We start from the raw sequence: 23,685 nt of genomic DNA on the forward strand, positions 1-23,685 counted from the left end.
GCGCCCTGGAATTGGGTCCGACTGCAAATCCGTTTTTTGCAACTTTCTTACAAATAGCCATAACTGTATCGTTTGTCAGTTATACAATAACAAACGCAACGGAATTTGTGGCAAAAAAAACCGACAATATTTTGTAATGTAATTTTGTTTATATTTTTTGTCTCATGAAGTTCGATTATCCAGACCGGACCAGACAGTGAGCCAGACGGATAACACCTCGATTGCTTATGTCTGAGAGATGCAGATGTCCCTGATGCCGGCGCCTGTCCTTTGAAGCTGGTCGAACGCCTAAGAACCAATACAGGCAGAACCATGAACAGATCCTGTAAAAAATGGTAAATTTTTTAACGTTTGTCCTTGCGATAACATTGGATATTTGTATTTTGTCTTGTCCAGTTGTTTTGTTTGTGTTAAGGTTTGCTGGCTCTTTGTATAGGGAATCGTTGTGCAATGGAACCGTGTTCTTATTGGATTTTCTTTTGTTATTATACTCAAAAGCTGATATTCAGCTTTCTTCAGTTTTTCATTTAAATTCAATTCAATTTTGGTCCCGTTTTTCCAGCTCTTGCTTATGAAATAAATAATAATAGTTGCTATATCCTGCCTGTAATAAAGCTCAATTGATAGCATCCTCGATGCATTGAAATAGCCTGATGATGGCATACATGACCATATAGCTTTCCTAATATAGCCTATTTGCATGTTTGCACTACAAACAATACGTATCCATTTGAGGGCTCATGTTATAAAAAAATGTATCCGTGCTTGACCATCAACAAACATGCCTCAATAGCACACACAACCAGCCATTATGTATATACTCTCGTCTACCATTCGTACAAGACATCGCTGGTCATTTGATTGGGTCACGAACGCATATTCCTAATTGTCACGTCCCTCCATTTGCTGGTGGCCCAATCCGTCTCGCAGATTACCCCGCGCATTGGCACCATTGGCATCGCGAACGCCTTTGAATGGCCCATGGTGTGAGGTGCAGCTGGCACACCATGTGTTGTGATTGGAGCTCACGACTGCGCATCGCTAAACCGTGTTTTGTTTTGTGATTGGACAATTAAAAATCAAGGTCTCTTCATAAAACAAGGCCTCTTCAGATATTCATGTAGAGTTAGAGAAGGCCTTGGCCAGTGGGATATTATTGGATATTTCTGATTACTTAATCATGGTGGAATGTTCATTTGGGTGGCCTCCTAATAGGCAGGTTAATTGACTAGTCACTGACACAAGGTCAGATATTTCCCATCCTCCTGATGGTTAAGTTCAGATCTGTGGTTATGGGCCACTTCTATCTGGAATGTATATCCTTCACCCCCACTCCTCCCCTTCCAGCAGCATACCACCCTGGTCTGCATCCCACTTTTGACACACTGAAGAAGGCTGTAAAGCCGAAACGTCTGCGTACGCTATCCCTGACACAGTAAAAAAAATAATAATAATAATGAAGTAATCTTTTTGAGACATTTTTTTTAGTGCGAACCCATTACACCTCATTGTTTGCCTCTGAAGCTAAGCAGGGTCGGTCCTGGTCAGTCCCTGGATGGGAGACCAGATGTTGCTGAAGTGGTGTTAGAGGGCCAGTAAGTCTTCCCTCTGGTCTTAAGATCAAATCCCAATGCCCCAGGGCAGTGATGGGGACATAGCCCTGCATAGGGTGCTGTCAAAGATGGTGGATAAATTAAGATAGTTCAACTCAGGTGTTTATCATAGATTTTTTTAAAGTTCCTGTCTACTTAAGGGGGTTACTCTCCCATAGACACCAATGCGATAGCAGCTGGGTCTGGTCAACTTAGTTCATTGACTTCCATTTCGGATGAGACGTTAAACAGGTGTCCTGTCTCTCTGTGGTCACAAATAATCCTATGGTACTTATTGTAAGAGTAGGGGTGTTAACCCCGGTGTCCTGGCTAAATTCGCAACCTGTCCATATTTCGATCATGGCCACATAATCATCCACCTCGTTTCTAAAGGGCATATATCACTCCTCACCTCTCCAACTGATAGCTGATGTTTGATGAGCGTCCTGGTGCAAATTGGTTGCCGTCCATCACCCAAGTTGGTGCTACACATTAGTGGTGGATGAGGTGAGCTTCCTCCTTGCTACAGTAGGTAAAGCACTTTGGGTGTCTAGAAAAGCGCTATGTAAGTCCAATAAATTATTTATGAATTATTCATATCTTTGTCTCCTTTTACCTCCCTCTCTTCCTCTAGGTCAGCCTGTGATGTGTGTGGGTGAGGAGATGGGCTGCACCTCGGCCAAGCAGGTGTTGGCCGTGCCCAGTGGTGAGGAGGGCCGCAGTAAAGCCTACAGCAATGGGGATGTTCTTTCTGGTCAGTGCTGGAAACACATTCACCTGGGTTGTGTTTAGGAGACTCAGACCATCCATTCATATCAGAACATGCTGTAAAACAAAAATGCGTGTGTCTCAGTAGAATATGGAATTGTATGTTAGTTTCATTTGTTACAATACTCTCTGCAATGTTAGGAACATTTCGCCTCACTGAATTACAACCCTGATTTACAGACAGCACACTGTGCCATCGTGCTTTACCACTCCGAGGTGGTTTCCCCTTGGTACAGATCTAGGATCAGATTCCTCTCCCCCAATCATAACCTAACCATTAGTGGGTCAAATGAAAAAATGCCATCCACACAGTGCCAATAGGGTTAACTTTGGTCGTTACAATGAAACAGCAGTTTCAGTAAATTATTCAAACCAGGAGGAGTTCCTTACAGGGGTTGGAACTGGTTCTGGGAACAGAACAGAAACCCGCAAAATAAGTAACATTTTCAAGGAACGGAACCGGGAACGAACGTGATCCTTACTGTTCTGGTTATTTTAAAAGCATGGGAACCGGTTACAAAGCCCTTACTCTGTCACTTGGAAACGTATTCCAGTGTCTGCCTCCTTGCCTGCCAGAGGCAAATCTTTGCCAGTGTGTGTGCATGTTTATGCTACCTGCCCATCCCCCCTCTGAACCATAGGCTACTCTACTGATGTTACCATAGGCTACTGTACTGATGTTACCATAGGCTACTGTACTGACATTACCATACTGACGTTACCATAGGCTACTGTACTGACGTTACCATAGGCTACTGTACTGATGTTACCATAGGCTACTGTACTGACATTACCATACTGATGTTACCATAGGCTACTGTACTGACATTACCATAGGCTACTGTACTGACGTTACCATAGGCTACTTTACTGATGTTACCATAGGCTACTGTACTGACGTTACCATAGGCTACTGCACTGACGTTAGCATAGGCTACTGTACTGACGTTACCATAGGCTACTGCACTGACGTTACCATAGGCTACTGCACTGACGTTACCATAGGCTACTGTACTGACGTTAGCATAGGCTACTGTACTGACGTTACCATAGGCTACTGCACTGACGTTACCACTGCAGGCACTGACGTTAGCATAGGCTGACGTTAGCATAGGCTACTGTACTGACGTTACCATAGGCTACTGCACTGACGTTACCATAGGCTACTGCACTGACGTTAGCATAGGCTACTGTACTGATGTTACCATAGGCTACTGCACTGAGGTTACAAACGTGATTCAGAAGACAGGTAAAGAGATTATTTATTAGCTGGAGAAGAATGGATTAATCTTTTCAATGCTATTTAAGGATACTATAGGCCTAGTTATCACGTTTCACGCTGGATTTATTAACTACAAAAAGGTAAAACGTGTTTAGCTAGCGAGCTCAAAGGACATTCAAAGTTCCTTCATAGAAGCCGGTCCTCCTAGGTATAATTCTACGAACCTAATTCAGATAATGCATGCCATAATAAGATGCTCAATCCTCTCTCGCTCTCTCCTCACCCGCAAAATTTCAGTCGCATTTTGCGCCATAAGGCTACACTGTCCATCACGCATGTAAACAACTAGCTTGCCTGCTCAATTCGCACTGATTGGTGAAGTAATTTAGTTAAAAGTTTTAATGTCACATTCACAAGTACAGTGAAATGCCTTTCTTGCAAACTCAAAACCCAACACTGCAATAATCAATAACAATGTAATGCTAGGGGGGGAACGAAAAATAAGAAGAAATATGAAGAACACAATAAGTAAATAAGCATATTATATACAGGGTCGGTTCCAATACCACATTTAGAATGTGCAGGGATACTGGAGAGGTAGATATGGTATAGGGGTAAGGTGACTAGGCATCAGGATATAAGATAAACTGAGTAGCAGCAGCTTAATGAGCTAAATGTAAAAAATAAAAAATAAACTTGATTTCACAGGTTAAAAAAGGAACAGAAAAGAACCATATAAACCTGCACCTTTTGGGGGTTCGAACCGGTTCAGAACTTTATTTTGCAGTTTGGAACAGTGGAAAGGCCCACATTTTTTTGTGGTTCTGTTCAGAAAAATTATTTTGGTTCCAATCCTTGGTTCCTAATATGGGTCCCATATTTTCCATTAATACCAATCATTTTATCTTGTTCCTATTGACCTGTAAAATGAGGAACAAGAAGACCTTGTACTACTGTTATGACATTATGTTCTGATGAGGCTTGTTTATGGCTGCATGTCTGTTGTCAGGTCATTCTCTCTTTATTAGGTCATTGGCTGTGCATCATGCATCTGTTTCCCTTTCCTCTAATCTCTATGCTTAGTGTGTGTGTGTGTGTGTAAAAGAGAGGGGGGGGCTGTCCTGCTTTCCAACCATTGTGAAAAGAGGACCTTCTTTGAACAGTTCATTTGAGCATGTCATTATTTTTTTGTGAAGTATTGAACTGGATGCCACTGATTGTTCTGCTGATTACCGCAGCTCCTCCTCCTCTCCTCTTATCTGGATGAACAGTCGATTCCTGATCAATATAATTGATGGGGACTGTCATGGATATATGCTCTAATCAGTCATCCTCTAATCTGAAGCATGCAGATATAAAATAAAAATGTATTGTCACAAGCAAAAATAAGTTGATGTTGCTGGTAGTGTTAATGGCAAAAAATATAAATGCACTCTTGCATGTTTTTTTAACCCAAATCCCTCATACGCCTGCTCTTTCTTACAGATGAGTACAAGAAAGGTGTGGCAAGTGTGAAGTATATAAATAGAGAAGAGGACAGACTAAACAACTGCGACCAGGACAGCACGGTGAGAAAGACAGATGTTAAGTTACTTATTCATCATACAGTTTGACACACACTTTTTCAAATCGTTTAACAAAGAATATCCTATTTTATATTTATTTAACCAGGTAGGCCAGTTGAGAACAAGTTCTGGCCAAGATAAAACAAAGCACTGCGACACAAACAACAGAGTTACACATGGGATAAACAAACGTACAGTCAATAACACAATAGAAAAAAATATATTCAGTGTGTTCAAATGTAGTAAGATTAGGGCGTTAAGGCAATAAATAGGCCATAGTGGTGAAATAACTACAATTTAGCATTAACACTGGAGTGATAGATCTGCAGAAGATGATGTGCAAGTAGAGATACTGGGGTGCAAAGGAGCAAAAAAAACAATATGGGGACAAGGTAGTTGGGTGGGCTATTTACAGATGGGTTGTGTACAGGTGCAATGATCAGTAAGCTGCTCTGACAGCTTATGCTTAAAGTTAGTGAGGGAGATATAAGTCTCCAGCTTCAGGGATTTTTTTGTAATTCGTTTCAGTCATTGGCAGCAGAGTACTGGAAGGAAAGGCAGCAAAAGGAGGAGGAGTTGGATTTGTGGATGACCAGTGAAATATACAGTTGAAGTCGGAAGTTTACAAACACCTTAGCCAAATACATTTAACCTCAGTTTTTCACAATTCCTGACATTTAATCCAAGTAAAAATTCCCTGTCTTAGGTCAGTTAGGATCACCACTTTATTTTAAGAATGTGAATTGTCAGAATAATAGTAGTGATTTATTTCAACTTTTATTTTTTTCATCACATTCCCAGTGGGTCAGAATTGTTTAACTTGGGTCAAACGTTTTGGGTAGCCTTTCACAAGCTTCCCACAATAAGTTTGGTAAATTGTGGCCCATTCCTCCTGACAGAGCTGGTGTAACTGAGTCAGGTTTGTAGGCCTCCTTGCTCGCACGCACTTTTTCAGTTCTGCCCACAAATTTTCTATAGGATTGAGGTCAGGGCTTTGTGATGGCCACTACAACACTTAGACTTTGTTGTCCTTAAGCCATTTTCCCACAACTTTGGAAGTATGCTTGGGCTTGGGTCCATTTGGAAGACCCATTTGCGACCAAGCTTTAATTGATGTCTTGAAATGTTGCTTCAATATATCCACAGAATTTCCCTTCCTCATGAAGCTATCTTATTTTGTGAGGTGCACCATTCCCTCCTGCAGCAAAGCACCCCCACAACATGATGCTGCCACCCCCGTGATTCACTGTTGGGATGGTATTCTTCGGCTTGCAAGCTTCTCCCTTTTTCCTCCAAACATAACGATGGTCATTGTGGCCAAATAGTTCTATTTTTGTTTCATCAGACCAGAGGACATTTCTCCAAAAAGTACGATCTTTGTCCCCATGTGCAATTGCAAACCGTAGTCTGGCTTTTTTTAATGGAGGTTTTGGAGCAGTGGCTTCTTCCTTGCTGAGCTTTCTTTCAGGTTATGTCGATATAGGACTCGTTTTACTGTGGCTATAGATACTTTTGTACCGGTTTCCTCCAGCGTCTTCACAAGGTTCTTTGCTGTTGTTCTGGGATTGATTTTCACTTTTCACACCAAAGTAGTCTAGGAGACAGAACGCGTCTCCTTCCTGAGCAGTATGACGGCTACGTGGTCCCATGGTGTTTATACTTGTTCATCTGTACAAACAATAGAATACGTGGTACCTTCAGGCGTTTGGATATTGCTCCCAAGGATGAACCAGACTTGTGGAGGTCTACAATTTTTTTCTGATTTCTTTTGATTTTCCAAAGATATCAAGCAGAGGCATTGAGTTTGAAGGTAGGCCTTGAAATACATCCACAGGTACACCTCCAATTGACTCAAAATGTCAATTAGCTTATCAGAAGCTTCTAAAGCCATGACATAATTTTCTGGAATTTTCCAGAAGGCACAGGCAACTTAGTGTATGTTTTTTTTCTCACCTTTATTTAACCAGATAGGCTAGTTGAGAACAAGTTCTCATTTACACCTGCGACCTGGCCAAGATTAAGCAAAGCAGTGCGACACAAACAACAACAGAGTTACTCAGAATAAACAAACATACAGTCAATAATACAATAGAAAAAGTATATATACAATGTGTGCAAATGAGGTAGGACAAGGGAGGTAAGGCAATAAATAGGCCATAGTGGCAAAATAATTACAATATTGCAATTAAACACTGGAGTGATAGATGTGCAGAAGATGAGTGTGCAAGTGGAGATACTGGGGTGCAAAGGAGCAAAATAAATAACAGTATGGGGATGAGGTAGTTGGATGGGCTATTTACAGATGAGCTATGTACAGGTGCAGTTATCTGTGAGCTGCTCTGACAGCTGGTGCTTAAAGCTAGTGAAGGAGATAGGAGTTTGTTCCAGTCATTGGCAGCAGAGAACTGTAAGGAAAGGCGGCCGAAGGAGGAATTGGCTTTGGGGGTGACCAGTGAAATATACCTGCTGGAGCGCGTGCTAAGGGTGGGTGCTGCTTTGGTGACCAGTGAGCTGAGATAAGGCGGGGCTTTACCTAGCAAAGACTTATAGATGACCTGGAGCCAGTGGGTTTGGCGACAAATATGAAGCGAGGGCCAGCCAACGAGAGCATACATGTCGCAGTGTTGGGTAGTATATGGGGCTTTGGTGACAAAACGGATGGCACTGTGATAGACTACATCCAATTTGCAGACTAGAGTGTTGGAGGCTATTTTGTAAATGACATCGCCGAAGTCAAGGATCGGTAGGATAGTCAATTTTTACGAGGGTATGTTTGGCAGCATAAGTGAAGGATGCTTTGTTGCGAAATAGGAAGCTGACTAGATTTAATTTTGCATTGGAGATGCTTAATGTGAGTCTGGAAGGAGAGTTTACAGTCTAACCAGACACCTAGGTATTTGAGGTTGTCCACATATTCTAAGTCAGAACCGTCCAGAGTAGTGATGCTGGATGGGCGGGCAGGTGCGGGCAGCGATCGGTTGAAGAGCATGCATTTAGTTTCTCGCATTTAAGAGCAGTTGGAGGCCACGGAAGGAGATTTGTATGGCATTGAAGCTTGTCTGGATAGTTGTTAACACAGTGTCCAAAGAAGGACCAGAAGTATACAGAATGGTGTCGTCTGCATAGGAGGTGGATCAGAAAATCACCAGCAGCAAAAGCGACATCATTGATATATACAGAGAAAAGAGTCGGTCCGAGAATTTAACCCTGTGGCACCCCCATAGATACTGCCAGAGGTCCAGACAACAGGCCCTCCGATTTGACACACCAAACTCTATCTGAGAAGTAGTTGGTGAACTAGGCGAGGCAGTCATTTGAGAAACCAAGGCTGTTGAGTCTGCCGATAAGAATGTGGTGATTGACAGAGTCGAAAAGCCTTGGCCAGGTCAATGAAGACGGCTGCACAGTACTGTCTTTTATCGATGGCGGTTATATCATTTAGGACCTTGAGCGTGGCTGAGATGCACCCATGACCAGCTCGGAAACCAGATTGCATAGCGGAGAAGGTACGATGGGATTCGAAATGGTCGGTAATCTGTTAGTTAACTTGGCTTTCGAAGACTTTATAAAGGCAATGTAGGATAGATATCGGTCTGTAACAGTTTAGGTCTAGAGTGTCTCCCCCTTTGAAGAGGGGGATGACCACTGCAGCTTTCCAATCTTTAGGGATCTCAGACGATACAAAAGAGAGGTTTAACAGGCTAGTAATAAGGGTTGCAACAATTGTGGTGGATCATTTTAGAAAGAAAGGGGGGGTCCAGATTGTCTAGCCCAGCTGATTTGTAGGGGTCCAGATTTTGCAACTCTTTCAGAACATTAGCTATTTGGGTGAAGGAGAAGTGGGGGGTGCAGAGCTGTTGGTCGGGGTAGGGATAGCCAAGTGGAAAGCATGGCCAGCTGTAGAAAAATGCTGGTCATCTTGCCTACCCCTATGAGGTCACTGCTAAAATCCCAGATCTGTTTTGCCGTCTTGCCAACCCCTATGAGGTCATTGCTAAAAATATAAAGTTCTAAGGAGATGTGTTCCATTACAAAATGTGGATACTTAATATATTGGCCAGAACACATCTATTAAAATCAAATTTGTATTTTTCACATGGTCCGAATACAACAGGTATTTGACCTTAGTCAAATCCTTACTTACAAGCTTACAAGCTCTAAACCAAATAATGCAGTTTAAAGAAAAAATGAATAAATAAAAAAAAATATTTAAGGAGCAGCAGTATCAGTGATAGCCCTGTGTGTGTTTCAGGAGAATACTGCCCTGCTCACCACGGTCCAACAAACGGACGACACAGGATCAAATGGCAATGGGAAGACACAGTAAGCTCAACCAACTATTTTTGTTGTCATTCGGTCACTCACAATGCAGGGTTTTCCCTCTCTTTCCATCCCTGAACTAACAGTGTTGAATTGGAACTGTCTTGTTCCTTTCTCCACAGGATTCATTCTTCAGAGAGCCAGCAGGAGTTCTTCAGGATGCTGGATGAGAAGATAGAAAAGGTGAGAGTTCAATGACCTCATAGGGGTCGGCAAGACGGCCAAACAGATCTGGGATTTTAGCAGTGACCTCATAGGGGTAGGCAAGACGACCAAACAGATCTGGGATTTTAGCAGTGACCTCATAGGGGTAGGCAAGACGACCAAACAGATCTGGGATTTTAGCAGTGACCTCATAGGGGTCGGCAAGACGACCAAACAGTGTCTGTGTGGGGGTGGTTAGATCAGTGTCTGGGGAGGACTTCATTCTACTCTATCTTCTGCTTTGCTTTTTCAGGGGCAGGACTACTGCTCAGAGGAAGAGGATATGACATAGCACTGAGGTCCACCATCTGCTCCCCTGAGAGGAAGGATTTGTCCAATGGCATGGACAGGCCTGTACCACATAACCCTTACCCAACAGCCCTCTTCCTTTTAGACCATTTTGAGGATGGAGGGGGAGACACATTGACCCAAACCAAGCACCTTTGCCCGGCCCTGTGTCTATACCTACAACCCTGGCTCCCTGTAACAGATCTACGAGTCCAATGCGACAATGTTTTACCCCCAAAGGAGCAATGTTACAAGACATGGCCAGGACTACTTTCAGCACCAGTCCTATTATACTGAGCGGCTCTCCAAGTCTGTCGCCATGGTAACCGTGGACAATAAGTACAGCAGCCGCTCAGGCTCTGTGGTCCATTAAAAGACCACGGAGATCCAGTCATTTTGAACCCATGGATTGACTGAGACCAGTCCATCATGGTTATTCGTAATGGCTTAAAGGAACATTTGTCATTCCTCATCTGATTGGATGATGAACAATAGAGGTAATTGGGAGGGCAGAGGAAAATGAATCTGGGAATTATTCCTGGGTCGTATTCATTAGGCACCAAATGAAAGAAAACAGACTGAAACAGGGAAGAACTACCAATAAGAAACGCTAGTTTACGTTTTCTGTTGCAAAACATTTGGCTACGGTGTGCCTTAATGAATGCAATCCAGGTGGCTGAAACATTCACTGCATTGCAGATAGAAACTTAAAGTAATAGAGCTGGGGATTCTCCCATCATCGTATTGTATCATTGATTCTCTTATCAGTGTCTCTCTATGTAGTGTATTTCTATCTGCAATGTTCTGAGCGTGTCACCCCAATGAACACACCCCTTGAGGGGAAACCGGGGTTACTTACTTCCTGCATTCCAGGATACTTTTTGAATTTTCTTTTCTACAGTATGCTCATAAAGTACATTCGGAAAGTATTCAGACCCCTTCACTTTGTCCACATTTTATGACATTAGTCTTATTCTAAAATTGATTAATGTTCCTCATCAATCTATACACAATACTCCATAATGACAAAGCGAAAAACTGATTTGACATTTTTGCAAATGTATTCAAAATAAAATGCAGAAATACCTTATTTACATAAGTATTCAGACCCTTTGCTATGAGACTCGAAATTGAGCTCAGGTGCATTCTGTTTCCATTTATCATCCTTGAGATTTCTGTGGTAAATTCCAAAACATTTCTGCAGCATTGAAGGTCCCCAAGAACACAGTGGCCTCCATCATTATTAAATGGAAGAAGTTTAGAAACAACACTCTTCCTAGAGCTGGCCACCCGGCAAAACTGATCAATCGGGGGAGAAGGGCCTTGGTCAGGGAGGTAACCAATAACCCGATGGTCACTCTGACAGCTCCAGAGTTCCTCTGTGGAGATGGGAGAACCTTCCAGAAGGACAATCATCTCTGCAGCACTCCACCAATCAGGCTTTTATGGTAGCATGGCCAGACAGAAGCTACTCCTTAGTAAAAGGCACATGACAGCCCGCTTGGAGTTTACCAAAAGGCCCCTAAAGGACTCCCAGACCATGAAACAAGATTCTCTCGTCTGATGAAACCAAGATTGAACTCTTTGGACTGAATGCCAAGTGTCATGCCTGGAGGAAACCAGGCACCGCTCATCACCTGGCCAATACCATCCGTATGGTGAAAGCATCATGCTGTGGGGAGGTTTTTCAGCGACAGGGACTAGCCTCCCAGTCAGGATTGAGGGAAAGATTAACAGAGCAAAGTACAGAGAGAGCCTTGATGAAAACCTGTTCCAGAGAGCACAAGACCTCAGACTGGGGAAAGGTTCACTTTCCAACAGGACAACAACCCTAAGCACACAGTTTTTGCTTTGTCATTGTGGGGTATTGTGCGTAGATTGATAATGGGGGGGACGGGGACGATTTAATCCCTTTTAGAATAAGGCTGTAACAAATTGTGGAAAAAGTGAAGGGGTCTGAATACTTTCCGAATGCACTGTGATTCAGTCGGCCCATGTCTTCTTACTTTACTACGTAGGGTATTCTTGTTTAATGTCAATGCTCAGGGTTGAAGTGTTCTAGTCATTGTTGTTTTGTAGTCGAGCCTACCTCTTCATTAGGCTTTGTTGCACCAATTGTGTACACACACACACACACACACACACACACACACACACACACACACACACACACACACACAGCACTCTGCTGTCAGTATCAGTTGTTAGTAAGACATCAGTGTTCAATCTAAAGACAGTATACTGTATAAGGAGCATAGTCAGATTATGTAGTGCTCTTTGCATTTGTTGTCATGCTCATTTTTGCTTGTTCTTTTTTCATGTTCAATTACAGTTTTTCTAGTAAAATAATGTGTTTTCAGGTCACTGTAATATAATTTGTCAAACAAAATGGTTTCTCATATGGTCCTTGTGGTGTTACTAATACCTCGTAATGCACAGGCACACCCATCATTGTGTTTACTGTTGTCTTTATCTGTCAATGTCAAATGACGGTCTAGCAATATCATTGAGGCATCCATGGTAGTTTTCATGCCCTCTACAGTTTAAAAATCACAACTGCACTTAAAGTAAATGGGTATGGAGTCGGCACAAAACAAAGCAGTGTTACAGTAACTATAACCAGCTGAACGAGTTCTAAGTGGTGTCTGTGGATACGGCAGTCTGCTACATAAGCACGTATTGCTTCATGGATGTACTGTATGGAGATTTAATTCAATACAACTTATGTATCCTCTGGCAATTTTATGTCCAACTGCAATCCAGTGTCTGATTGATTGTCTGTCAATTGTCCGAGAAGCTATAACACAAACCCTCTGGCAGTTATAACACAAACCCTCTGGCCCACAGAGACTGTGGCACCTTTTAAAGGCAGTTATGGCCGTTGTAATATTTGTCATATTTCTCTTGACGCAGTCTCTCAGGGTCTGTCATACTTTATGTAGGCTAGCTGTTGAGCCTTAAGAAAGTCGCTATGCCCAGGTTCTCAAAAACAGTTCAGAAACTGAGCAATGAAGCTAGGCACGCCCTGCCAAATTTAAGGAAAACACTGGCACTTTGGTTCATCATTACGAGACCACAACAGCCTGCCATTCAGTCTGTGATTCTCTCCTGGTCACTGCAGAGTTCATTACCAGACCATAGCGGTCTACTAACGGTCACTGTGGTTCTGCTGCGGGTCAATGTTGCTGGCGTCTTTTGCGGTGTTGCCGGCGGCCCTGGTCCTGGATGCCCACGGGGGGGTCAGGGGTCAGCAGGCCATCACACATCCTCTGGTAGACAAGGCTGGAGTCAGATGCCACCACACACAGGAGCATGGGCGAGCCTCTGGCCAGCACTGACCGCACACTAGGAGAGGGAGGAGAAGAGGTCAGCGATGGACCAAATCATAGATATGTATAAAGAAATGATCTTACATTGAAGAATATACACAGTAATCACACTCCAGTTTCAGTTCGCCTACATTCTTTGGGGGCGGCTGCATTCTTTATCTGTTGGTGTTCCGCAAGTGTTGCAAAATGTTGATTCGTGGCGTAATCTAACATTGGGTCAATTCCATTTCAATGACAGTCAACAAATTCCTATTCCAAATGTTCCTCATTGAAAAGTTGGGTACTTCCTGAACTGACTAGAATTGAAATGGAATTGACTGCAACCCTGTAGCATAGCATCAGTCTTATTTCTGTACATTAACTCATTCCTTTATGTTCCCTGCATTTGGAGGTCTTATAGTGGGTATTCGATAAAGAGGCCCAGTCTTATATCCACCTTCTGTGGCTCAGGCCTCTGTGTACAGGTAGTGGGAGCACCGTCTGAGTGGGCTCTCCTTCCTTCTCCCTTCCCTCCAGCAACACCAGTCGCAGCTCAGAGCACCCCACTCCACTCACCTCTTTCCACTGACGCACTGTAATGGAAAGGACAGAGATGACTCGCTGGCTAGCTAGCTAATGTGGGCACAGTCAGGAGCATGAGAAGTAACTTGCTATACACTAGGTACACCTGGCTAATAATAGGTTTTCATTGCAAAGTACTTAGTTTACATTTTATGTAGGTTTATCCAACTGATATCATCTGTAGCACTAGCCCTTGCATGTCCCCTTTCGCCTTGTGAGGGAAATGCCCTGACGTTGCCCAAATGCTCTGTCAAAACGCAAATATACCTCACCCGCAATATGGTTTTGGAACTAAGATTTTTTATTTTTTTTAATGCAAAATTTAAACATTTAAACATTTTTCAACCACTCCACAAATGTATTTTTAAACTATAGTTTTGCCAAGCCGGTTAGGACATCTACTTTGTGCATGACACAAGTCATTTTTCCAACAATTGTTTACAGATAGATTATTTAACTTCTAACTCACTGTATCACAATTCCAGTGGGTCAGACGTTTACATACACTAGGTTGACTGTGCCTTTACACAGCTTGGAAAATTCCAGAAAATGTAATGGAAGCTTCTGATAGGCTAATTGACATCATTTGAGACATCATTTGAGTCAACTGGAGGTGTACCTGTGGATGTATTTTAAGGCCTACCTTCAAACTCAGTGCCTCTGCTTGAAATGGGAAAATCAAAAGTAAAAATCAAGAGCAATTTCCAAATGCCTGAAGGTACCACGTTCATCTGTACAAACAATAGTACGCAAGTATAAACACCACGGGACCACACAGCCGTCATACCGCTCAGGAAGGAGACGCGTTCTGTCTCCTGGAGATGAACGTACTTTGGTGCAAAAAGTGCAAATCAATCCCAGAAGAACAGCAAAGGATCTTGAAGATGCTGGAGGAAACAGGTACAAAAGTATCTACATCCACGAGTCTTATAACGACATAACTTGAAAGGCCGCTCAGCAAGAAAGAAGTCGCTGCTCCAAAACTGCCATTAAAAAAAAAGACTACGGGTTGTAACTGCACATGGGGACACAGATCATACTTTTTGGAGAAATGTTCTCTAGTCTGAAGAAACAAACCGTTTGGCAATAATGACCATTATTATGTTTGAAGGAAACGGGGAGGCTTGCAAGCCGAAGAACACCATCCCAACCGTGAAGCACAGGGGTGGCAGCATCATGTTGTGGGGTGCTTTGCTGCAGGAGGGACTGGTGCACTTCACAAAATAGACGGCACCATGAGGAAGGAAAATGATGTGGATATATTGAAGCAACATCAAGACTTCAGTCAGGAAGTTAAAGCTTGGTCACAAATGGGTCTTTCAATTGGACAATGACCCCAAGCATACTTCCAAAGTTGTGGCAAAATGGCTTAAGGACAACAAAGTCAAGGTATTGGAGTGACCATCACAAAGCCCTGACCTCAATTATATAGAACATTTGTGGGCAGAACTGAAAAAGCGTGTGTGAGCAAGGAGGCCAACAAACCTGACTCAGTTACACCAGCTCTGTCGGGAGGAATGGGCCAAAATTCCCCCAACTTATTGTGGGAAGCTTGTGGAAGGCTACCTGAAACATTTGACCCAAGTTAAACAATTTAAAGGCAATGCTACCATTCTCTACTATTATTCTGACATTTCACATTCTTATAATAAAGTGGTGATGATCCTAACTGACCTAAGACAGGGAATTTTTACTATGATTAAATGTCAGAAATGGTGAAAAACTGAGTTTAAATGTACTTGGCTAAAGCGTATGTAAACTTCAACTATAATATATATATATTGTAATGACCTGACTAGATCATAAATGAACAATTGTCCAGACAGAGGCTTGAGTTTGCGAATTGACGGTTTATTAAACCAACTTTACACAGGCTACTGTTTGGGCCGTAGCACACGCCAAAAATATGACAGATAACCCACAAGCCAATCGTGACCTTCTCTTGTGAAGCCCAGACGTAAGAGAGAGAACAAAAGCTGAACCTGGTCTTAACTTCCAATGCTCCACCCCCCTGCCCAACCCCCCTCCACGCCACTCCGCCAACCACCAGGATGCTCGGCATCAGAACATTCCAGGCGTTCCCGTGATTGGCAGATAGCAGGTTGATTGACATGTCGGACCCCGCGAACACCGGGTACTGGTCAGTACAACACAACCACCTCCTAGCCTAACACATAACACACAGCTGTCTGTGCGGGTCGCTACACAGCCCCCCCACCACAAAGTCCCTCGTCCCCGAGGGAACAAACAAAGTCTCTGAAGCGACCCGGAGGTCTCCTTTGCCTGCGTGGCCGTGATGGTCGCAGAGTGCCCCTCTGGGAACCAGGGGATGAAGGCAGGGATATGGGGGACAAGGAAGCGGAACGGGTAATACAGTCCGTGGCTCTGGGGAACCACGCGGTGACACAGGGGGAGACAGGGGGAGTGGGCTGTCTGGAGCCTTTTCTGCGGCACCTGAGGGTGGGTGCCTGGAGAATGTCATTGCCAGAGAGGGGAATTGTGGGGGTTCCTGGGGTTTGGGAGAAGAGGCCCCTCTGTATGGGGCTAACCTGTCCCGGTGCAGTGCCACCTTTCTCCCCCTGGGAGGAAGCTGCACCCGGTACACAACCTCCCTACCCTCTCCAGGACACTGCAGGGTCCCACCCAATGACTGTCCAACTTGGGGCATCTGCCTTTTTTTTTCCTTAGGGGCTGTAGACCCAGACCAGCTCCCCAGCCACAAAGTGCCTTCCCGGGTGTGCATGTCATAGTTCCTTTTCTGCCTCACACCTGCATTCACCAGCTGCTCTCTGGCGAAGGTGTGGGCTGTCTCCAGGCGGTCCTGGAGTCTCCGGGCATACTCCGGCCCCGGAGGAACATGAGGGCTATCCAGGGGCCGACCAACGCCATCTCCGCAGGGGTGCGGATCTCTCCCCAGCATGAGGAGGGCAGGCGTGCAGGTGGTGGAGTCTTGGACGGCGGAGCGGCATGCCATGAGGACCATAGGCAGGTGCTTGTCCCAGTCACGCTGGTGTTTGGAAGAGACGATGGCCAGCTGCTGTCCAAGCGTTTTGTTGAAGCGCTCCACAAGGCCATCACTTTGAGGATGGAGAGGAGTAGTGCGGGTCTTGTGCATACCCAGCCTCTCACACATGGTGGCGAACACACGGGACTCAAAGTTTCTGCCTTGGTCGCTGTGGATGGACTCTGCAGCTCCAAACCTGCTGAACATCCCCGCTGTCAGGGTGTCGACGATGGTCTCTGCCTCCTGGTCAGGCAGAGCATAGGCCTCGGGACTATTTCACAAAATGGCCATGGCCGTGAGCACCCAGCGGTTTCCACTGTCTGTGGAGGGAACGGCCCAACTACATCCACTCCCACCCTCTCCATGGGAGCCCCCACTGGGAACTGTTGGAGCTGAGCATGAGCGCGGCCTGGGGGGCCCTTTCTCGCTGTGCAGTTGTCGCAGCGGCGACAAAAGTCCTCCACATCCCTCTTGTGCTGCCCCCAGTAGAAGCCCTGACGGAGACGGCGCAGTGTTTTTGTGACCCCAAAGTGTCCAGTCCCCACCCCCCCATGAGTACTCTGGAGCACAGCCTCCCGCAATGCTTTTGGGACCACCACCTGCCACCTCTCCTCTCCCGTAGCTGACTCCTTCCATGCCCGCTGTAGCACGCCATCAGCCAGCCGCAGTCTCTCAAACTTCGACCACAACCCTTTGGTCGCGAGTGAGAGCGCTGTCACCTCTTCCCATGGTGGCCTCACCTGCGCCTCTACCCACTGTAGCACTGGCTGTAGGTCTGTGTCCCGTCCCTGCTGCTGCCGCCATTCAGCCACGTCGACAGTCTGCAGCTCACAGCAGACAGGCCCGCTCGCCCGACACACTGTGGCACAGACACCCTCCTCTGCCCGCAGCTCTCTCTCCCGTCCCTCTCTCCGTTCACAGTGGCGGCAGCCGTCTGCAGTACAGGGCCGACGGGACATGGCGTCGGCGTTGGAGTGGCGTGCCCCTGCCCTGTGCACCACCGTGAAGTCATACGGCTGAAGCTCCTCCAACCAGCGTGCCACCTGCCCCTCTGGCTCTCTGAAAGACATGAGCCACTGGAGAGCAGAGTGGTCAGTCCTTACAGTAAAGGGCAGACCACCCAGGTAGTACTTGAAGTGTTTGACGGAAGCCACAACAGCCAAGAGCTCCCGCCCGGGTGACACAGTAGCGGCGCTCATGTTTGTCAAATGTTTTGCTGAAGTACGCCACCACTCTCTCCCCTCTGGCCCCACCTGGGCCAGCACCCCACCCATGCCCACATTGCTCGCGTCTGTGTCCAGGATAAAGGGCAAGGTGAGGTCAGGGGAGCACGGGGCCTCGATCAGTGCACGTTTGAGGGTGTTGAACGCCTCCTCACACTCCACTGTCCAAGTGAAAGCCTTGTCCTTCGGCAGCAGGCGGTTCAGTGGAGCAGCAACGCTTGAGAAGCACCGTACAAACCTCCTGTAGTATGAGGCCAGGCCCAGGAAGCTCTTCAGCTGACGCTGGTCGGTGGGGGTGGGCCAGTCTCTGACAGCCCCTACCTTGTCCTCCATGGTGCTGATCCCCTCCTTCCCCACTCGGTGGCCCAAGAAGGACACCTCTCTCCTCATGAAGTGGCACTTCTCGGGGTGGAGCTTCAGACCTGCGGCAGCCACCCTCTCCAGCACACGCCGTAGCGCCCCCCAGGGCTGACTGGAAGGAGCTGCCATGGGCCAGGATGTCATCGAGGTATACCAGACACTGCTGTCGGGGGATGCCATCCAGCACCCTGTCCATCAAACGCTCAAAAGTAGCTGGAGCGTTGCACAGGCCAAAGCACAGGACCTTGAACTGCCAGTGTTAGTGGAGAACGCAGTTTTGGCTCTGGCCTCTGGGGAGAGGGGCACCTGTCAGTAGCCACTGCGGAGGTCTAGTGAGGAGAACCAGGAGGACCCCCTAACCAGGTCCAGCGACTCATCGATACGTGGTATGGGGTATGAGTCCTTCCTGGTTACCTCATTCAGCCGCCTGTAGTCCGCACAGAACCTCAGCTTGCCCCCCTTCTTCGGAACCATGACGACTGGCGCCGCCCAGGGGCTGTCTGAGGGCTCAATGAAGTCTGCCCGCTGCATCTCCAACACAGCCTTGTCTGCCGCCTCCTGGCGTGCCAGCGGGATACGGCGGGGACGCATCTTGATGGGTCGAGCATCACCTGTGTCGATCTCATGCTGCACCAGATGAGTCTGACCCACCTCTTCCTCACTCAACGCAAAACTGTCTCTGAATTCAAACAGCAACTGCCACAACCGTTCCTGCTGCTCGGGGTCAAGACCAACACAGTTCCTCCCCATATCTCCCTCACTGCAGACAGTGTCCTCTCCTCTCCCATCTGGGGTAGCTGGGCTGGGGGTGCGGCCCGGGCTCACAGAGGGCTGTGTCATGGAGGTAGCTGGGGAATGTAACACACCGCCGTAGGTGACAGGGGGACTGGGGAAAAGTCACACACAGCTGTGGGGGAGGGGGCGCAGCCATGAGTCTCTGCTGCTTTAACTGTTGGAGTAAAGGGTTTGTTGGGTTGAGTGAATGTGACATTAGGGGGCCATGGTGACTTCCGTCCCTCCCTGGAAGCTCAGTGTGCCCCTATTTAGGTCTAACTGGCAGCCTGTGCTCCTAAGAAAGTCCAACCCCAGGATACAAGGGTCCTGCACAGCCGCCACCCACACAGGATGACGCACAGTCCTGCCCCCTACTGTCAGAGTCATTATTCCCTTCCCTTTCATGGGTGCCAGCTCACCTGTGACTGTGCGGAGCTGCACAGTTGTAGGCTCACACTGAGTCCAACCTGGCACAATATCTGGCCTCACCAGGGTTACTGTGGACCCAGTGTCCACCAGGGCGGAGCAGGGCACCCCCTCCACAGTGACAGGGACATGACAAAAGTCCCCAACACAGGTCCGGCCCACCACAACAACAGGCTCCATCCGCTTGCCCTCGTCTGCTTCTGGGGGAAGTGGAGCCTTGCTTCCCCGTCTGTGCCGGTGGGCTCCTCCTGAAGATGATGGTGGTTGGGATAGAAAGCCAGGGGTCCGCACTACCTGGTCTATGCGGACCCCGAGCCGTTTCCCTGACATGGGGCAATCTCGGCGCAGATGGCCTGGCTGGCCACAACCCCAGCAGACCCTGGGACCAGGGCGTGTGTTTCGTTCCGCCTGTAGCGACACAGCACGAATGAGTTTTGTCATTTCGGCCACCCAAGCAGGCTTTTCCGGCTCCGGGCTGCTCTGCCCCCCAGCTCGCACAGAGGGTGTGTCTCCCTGCACCCCCACCAAAGCCCCAGCTGAAGCCCCAGCCCACACCAGCTCCCTCTCCAAAGCCATCTCCAAGGCTGTCTGCAATGACTCAGGATGAGCCAGCTGGGTCTGTATGCGCAGCTCCGTAGGAGAGAGCGCCTGTATGAACTGGTCCCGTGCTAGCTCGCTCTGCACGGAGGGGGCATGTGAGCATATGCCCGCCGAGAGAGGCTCTCAATGTCAATAGCTAGCACCCGTAGAGGCTCTCCAGGCTGCCTGCGTCTATTACTCAGTTCGGAGCGCAGTAGCCCGGGCTGTACACACTGTCCATAGCGCCTCCTCAGTGCTCCCACTAAAGCACCATAATCATGCCTGTCCTCGGGGCTAATCAATATCAAACAGGCCAGAGCTTCATCCGTGAGGCATAAAGCCAACTGCAGTGCCCTTTCTTCATCCGACCACCCCTAAAATGAGCTAACAGTTCAAACTGAGCATGAAAAGCTTCCCAATCCGCCTTACCGGAATACTTTGGGTCTTAACAGATACAGACGCAGCCGGGAACTGGGCGCCGCCATGTTTGTTTACATCCTGAGCCCCAGATTCTCGTCACGCCGCGTCGACGTCACCACTTCGGTCCGCCCACCAGAATCGCGCGAAATACAGTCGACGAAGCACTCATGCCCGCTTCATCCGCCATCGCTCTAACGTCCTCCCTCAAGCGGCCTCTGCGCTCCGACGCCCTGGCGATCTCCTCAGACAGAACCCCCGACGTCCATTCACACGCACCTCCTTGGCCATAATCGTCCCCTACCTCCACCTTCACTTTCGGATTCCCTCGAAGCATTTTCAATCCCCGTTCTCACCTACGGTAGCTAGCCACATAAGTCAGCTAGCTAGCTGGCTAACTTGTATCAACGTTTTTACTTCTGACACCAATGTAATGACCTGACTAGATCATAAATGAACAATTGTCCAGACAGAGGCTTGAGTTTGCGAATTGACGGTTTATTAAACCAACTTTACACAGGCTACTGTTTGGGCCGTAGCACACGCCAAAAATATGACAGATAACCCACAAGCCAATCGTGACCTTCTCTTGTGAAGCCCAGACGTAAGAGAGAGAACAAAAGCTGAACCTGGTCTTAACTTCCAATGCTCCACCCCCCTGCCCAACCCCCCTCCACGCCACTCCGCCAACCACCAGGATGCTCGGCATCAGAACATTCCAGGCGTTCCCGTGATTGGCAGATAGCAGGTTGATTGACATGTCGGACCCCGCGAACACCGGGTACTGGTCAGTACAACACAACCACCTCCTAGCCTAACACATAACACACAGCTGTCTGTGCGGGTCGCTACAATATATATACACATACACCTTTATTTTTTTTGTTATCCCATCCCCACAGGAGACAATTTGTCTTTAGGTAGTCCATCATTGTAAATACGAATTTGTTCTTAAATTTGCCTTGTTAAATAAAATGTTACAAAATTGCATGGCAGTTGCAGTGCGTTGTGTGGTGCATAGGTTGGATTTATCGAAGGTATGAGTCAAACATTCAGATGATGCTGCATACTATTTTGCGCAATGACGCGGTCGATGTGATCGAGGCTTAACACGTGCTGGAAATATGGAATGGTCCAATGGAAATGTGAGCGCAAGGAGAGAGGAGGTGTCATACCTCGACTGGAGGCTGACTTACAGCCGGCTGTAACTTTGCTAAACCCCGTACATTAAGTGGATCGTTTGTATTTTAAAGTTAATTTCTTGGTAGTATGAAAGTTACAAATGTTTCCAAACCCGTATTGCATGCGTTTTGAAACGTTAAAACAGAGCGTCGGGATTGTAGTTCACATTGAGCTGTCCTCCATACCTTCAGCTGAAAACCCAAAAGTGGGTCGGATGTAAAGCCCCCTTGGGTAGCACTCGCCTGAAAGGGCAAGTAGCTAGCTTGTGATGATGCAAAAACAGAGTTGATTGTCGATCCAATTCATGGTTAACTCACCTTCAGCTAGATCCAGGTACACCAAGAAAGCTGCGTGGACTTGAGCACTGTCTCCAACATCTAGGTTCATCAGATGTTGGTACTATGAGCATGAGGGTAAAAGTTTAAAACGTTAGCTAGTACTGCATCAGTTACATTGGTGCATCGGTTGTTGTTTATGACTAACGTCAGCTAGGACATGTTTGTTGATGACACTTTACCATTGGATGCTGTAAAATCCAGTTAGGGGGAAGTGGTTTCTCAATTACATCCTCGTCTGTTTTCTTCGTCAACTCCGACATATTTCCTCGTCTATATTTTGTAAATCACTTTAAATCCCACACATAGACTGTGATGCTGACAACGTGTGAACTCTGTGAAAGTGCCTCCCTCCCATTTAGAACGCTAAAGTCCTGCAATGTAAACGGTCCGGGTGATTTTTTTTGCCGGTATTATAAGTTCCGTGGCACTTCTAACTCCCTTTCTTTAGGTAGATCTGGAGATGTGTTTTATTTATGATTTATTTATTTTTTTAATGAAAAAAAGTTAAACTAACAAAATCAAATATTTGATTATTAGGTGTAAAACTTCAGTAAGCGGTTAGTGTGGACAACCTAATCATGGACCTGATCTACAGCACCAGACAGGCAGGTGCTTCTTCTCATACAGTAGATCTGAGTCTCTTTAATTAAATGTATGCCTTGGGAGAGTAGCTTCTTTCTGAAAAACTGCATTGCTATTCTACGTAACAATTGTATTTATTGTAGTAAGTGAGCTTACACTTAATAGTTAGTCAATACTTGTGGTTTCAGTGAAAAACAGAACACATTTGCAAAGAAATTACACATTTAATGTAATTACACAACTACAAATACCTAGGTGTCTGGTTAGACTGTAAACTCTCCTTCCAGACTCACATTAAGCATCTCCAATCCATAATTAAATCTAGAATTAGCTTCCTATTTCACAACAATGCCTCCTTCACTCATGCTGCCAAACATACCCTCATAAAACTGACTATCCTACCGATCCTTGACTTCTGCGATGTCATTTACAAAATAGCCTCCAACACTCTAGTCAGCAAATTGGATGCAGTCTATCACATTTAGTCACCAAAGTCCCATATACCACCCACCATTGCAATCTGTATGCTCTCGTTGGCTGGCCCTCGCTTCATATTTGTCGCCAAACCCACTGGCTCCAGGTCATTTGTAAGTCTTTGCTAGGTAAAGCCCCGCCTTATCTCAGCTCACTGGTCACCATAGCAGCACCCACCTGTAGCATGCGTTCCAGCAGGTATATTTCACTGGTCACCCCCAAAGCCAATTCCTCGTGTGGCCGCCTTTCCCAACAGTTCTCTGCTGCCAATGACTGGAATGAATTGCAAAAATTACTGAAGCTGGAAACTCATATCTCCCTCACTAGCTTTAAGCACCAGCTGTCAGAGCAGCTCATAGATCACTGCACCTGTGCATAGCTCATCTGTAAATAGCCCATCCAACTACCTCATCCCCATACTGTTATCTATTTGATTTATTTTGCTCCTTTGCACCCCAGTATCTCTACTTGTACACT

The 23,685-nt window shown here is 46.4% G+C and overlaps 2 protein-coding genes across 3 annotated transcripts; one reads left to right on the plus strand and one right to left on the minus strand.

Moving 5' to 3' along the window:
• The first annotated feature begins 7 nt into the window (after positions 1–7).
• Positions 8–12,318, plus strand: LOC115103307 (uncharacterized protein C1orf21 homolog). Of its 2 annotated transcripts, none has more exons than XM_029624174.2 (6): positions 8–335; positions 2,227–2,346; positions 5,068–5,150; positions 9,403–9,470; positions 9,590–9,650; positions 9,925–12,318. In XM_029624174.2, exons 2-6 carry the CDS (start codon positions 2,238–2,240, stop codon positions 9,961–9,963), a joined length of 360 nt encoding a protein of 119 aa, XP_029480034.1. In that variant the 5' UTR covers positions 8–335; positions 2,227–2,237; the 3' UTR covers positions 9,964–12,318. The 2 variants fall into 2 exon arrangements, with proteins under 2 accessions (XP_029480034.1, XP_029480033.1); XM_029624173.2 differs by having other exon boundaries at positions 13–335; positions 9,400–9,470.
• A 92-nt stretch (positions 12,319–12,410) lies between these two features.
• tsen15 (TSEN15 tRNA splicing endonuclease subunit) lies at positions 12,411–22,522 on the minus strand. The gene is made up of 4 exons (XM_029624176.2): positions 22,332–22,522; positions 22,132–22,213; positions 13,725–13,860; positions 12,411–13,304 (listed from the first exon to the last, which is right to left on the minus strand). Exons 1-4 carry the CDS (start codon positions 22,410–22,412, stop codon positions 13,136–13,138), a joined length of 468 nt encoding a protein of 155 aa, XP_029480036.1. The 5' UTR covers positions 22,413–22,522; the 3' UTR covers positions 12,411–13,135.
• Positions 22,523–23,685: the final 1,163 nt, after the last annotated feature.

The sequence above is a fragment of the Oncorhynchus nerka genome, linkage group LG20, assembly GCF_034236695.1.
Source record: "Oncorhynchus nerka isolate Pitt River linkage group LG20, Oner_Uvic_2.0, whole genome shotgun sequence".
In the NCBI taxonomy this organism is placed as follows: domain Eukaryota; kingdom Metazoa; phylum Chordata; class Actinopteri; order Salmoniformes; family Salmonidae; genus Oncorhynchus; species Oncorhynchus nerka.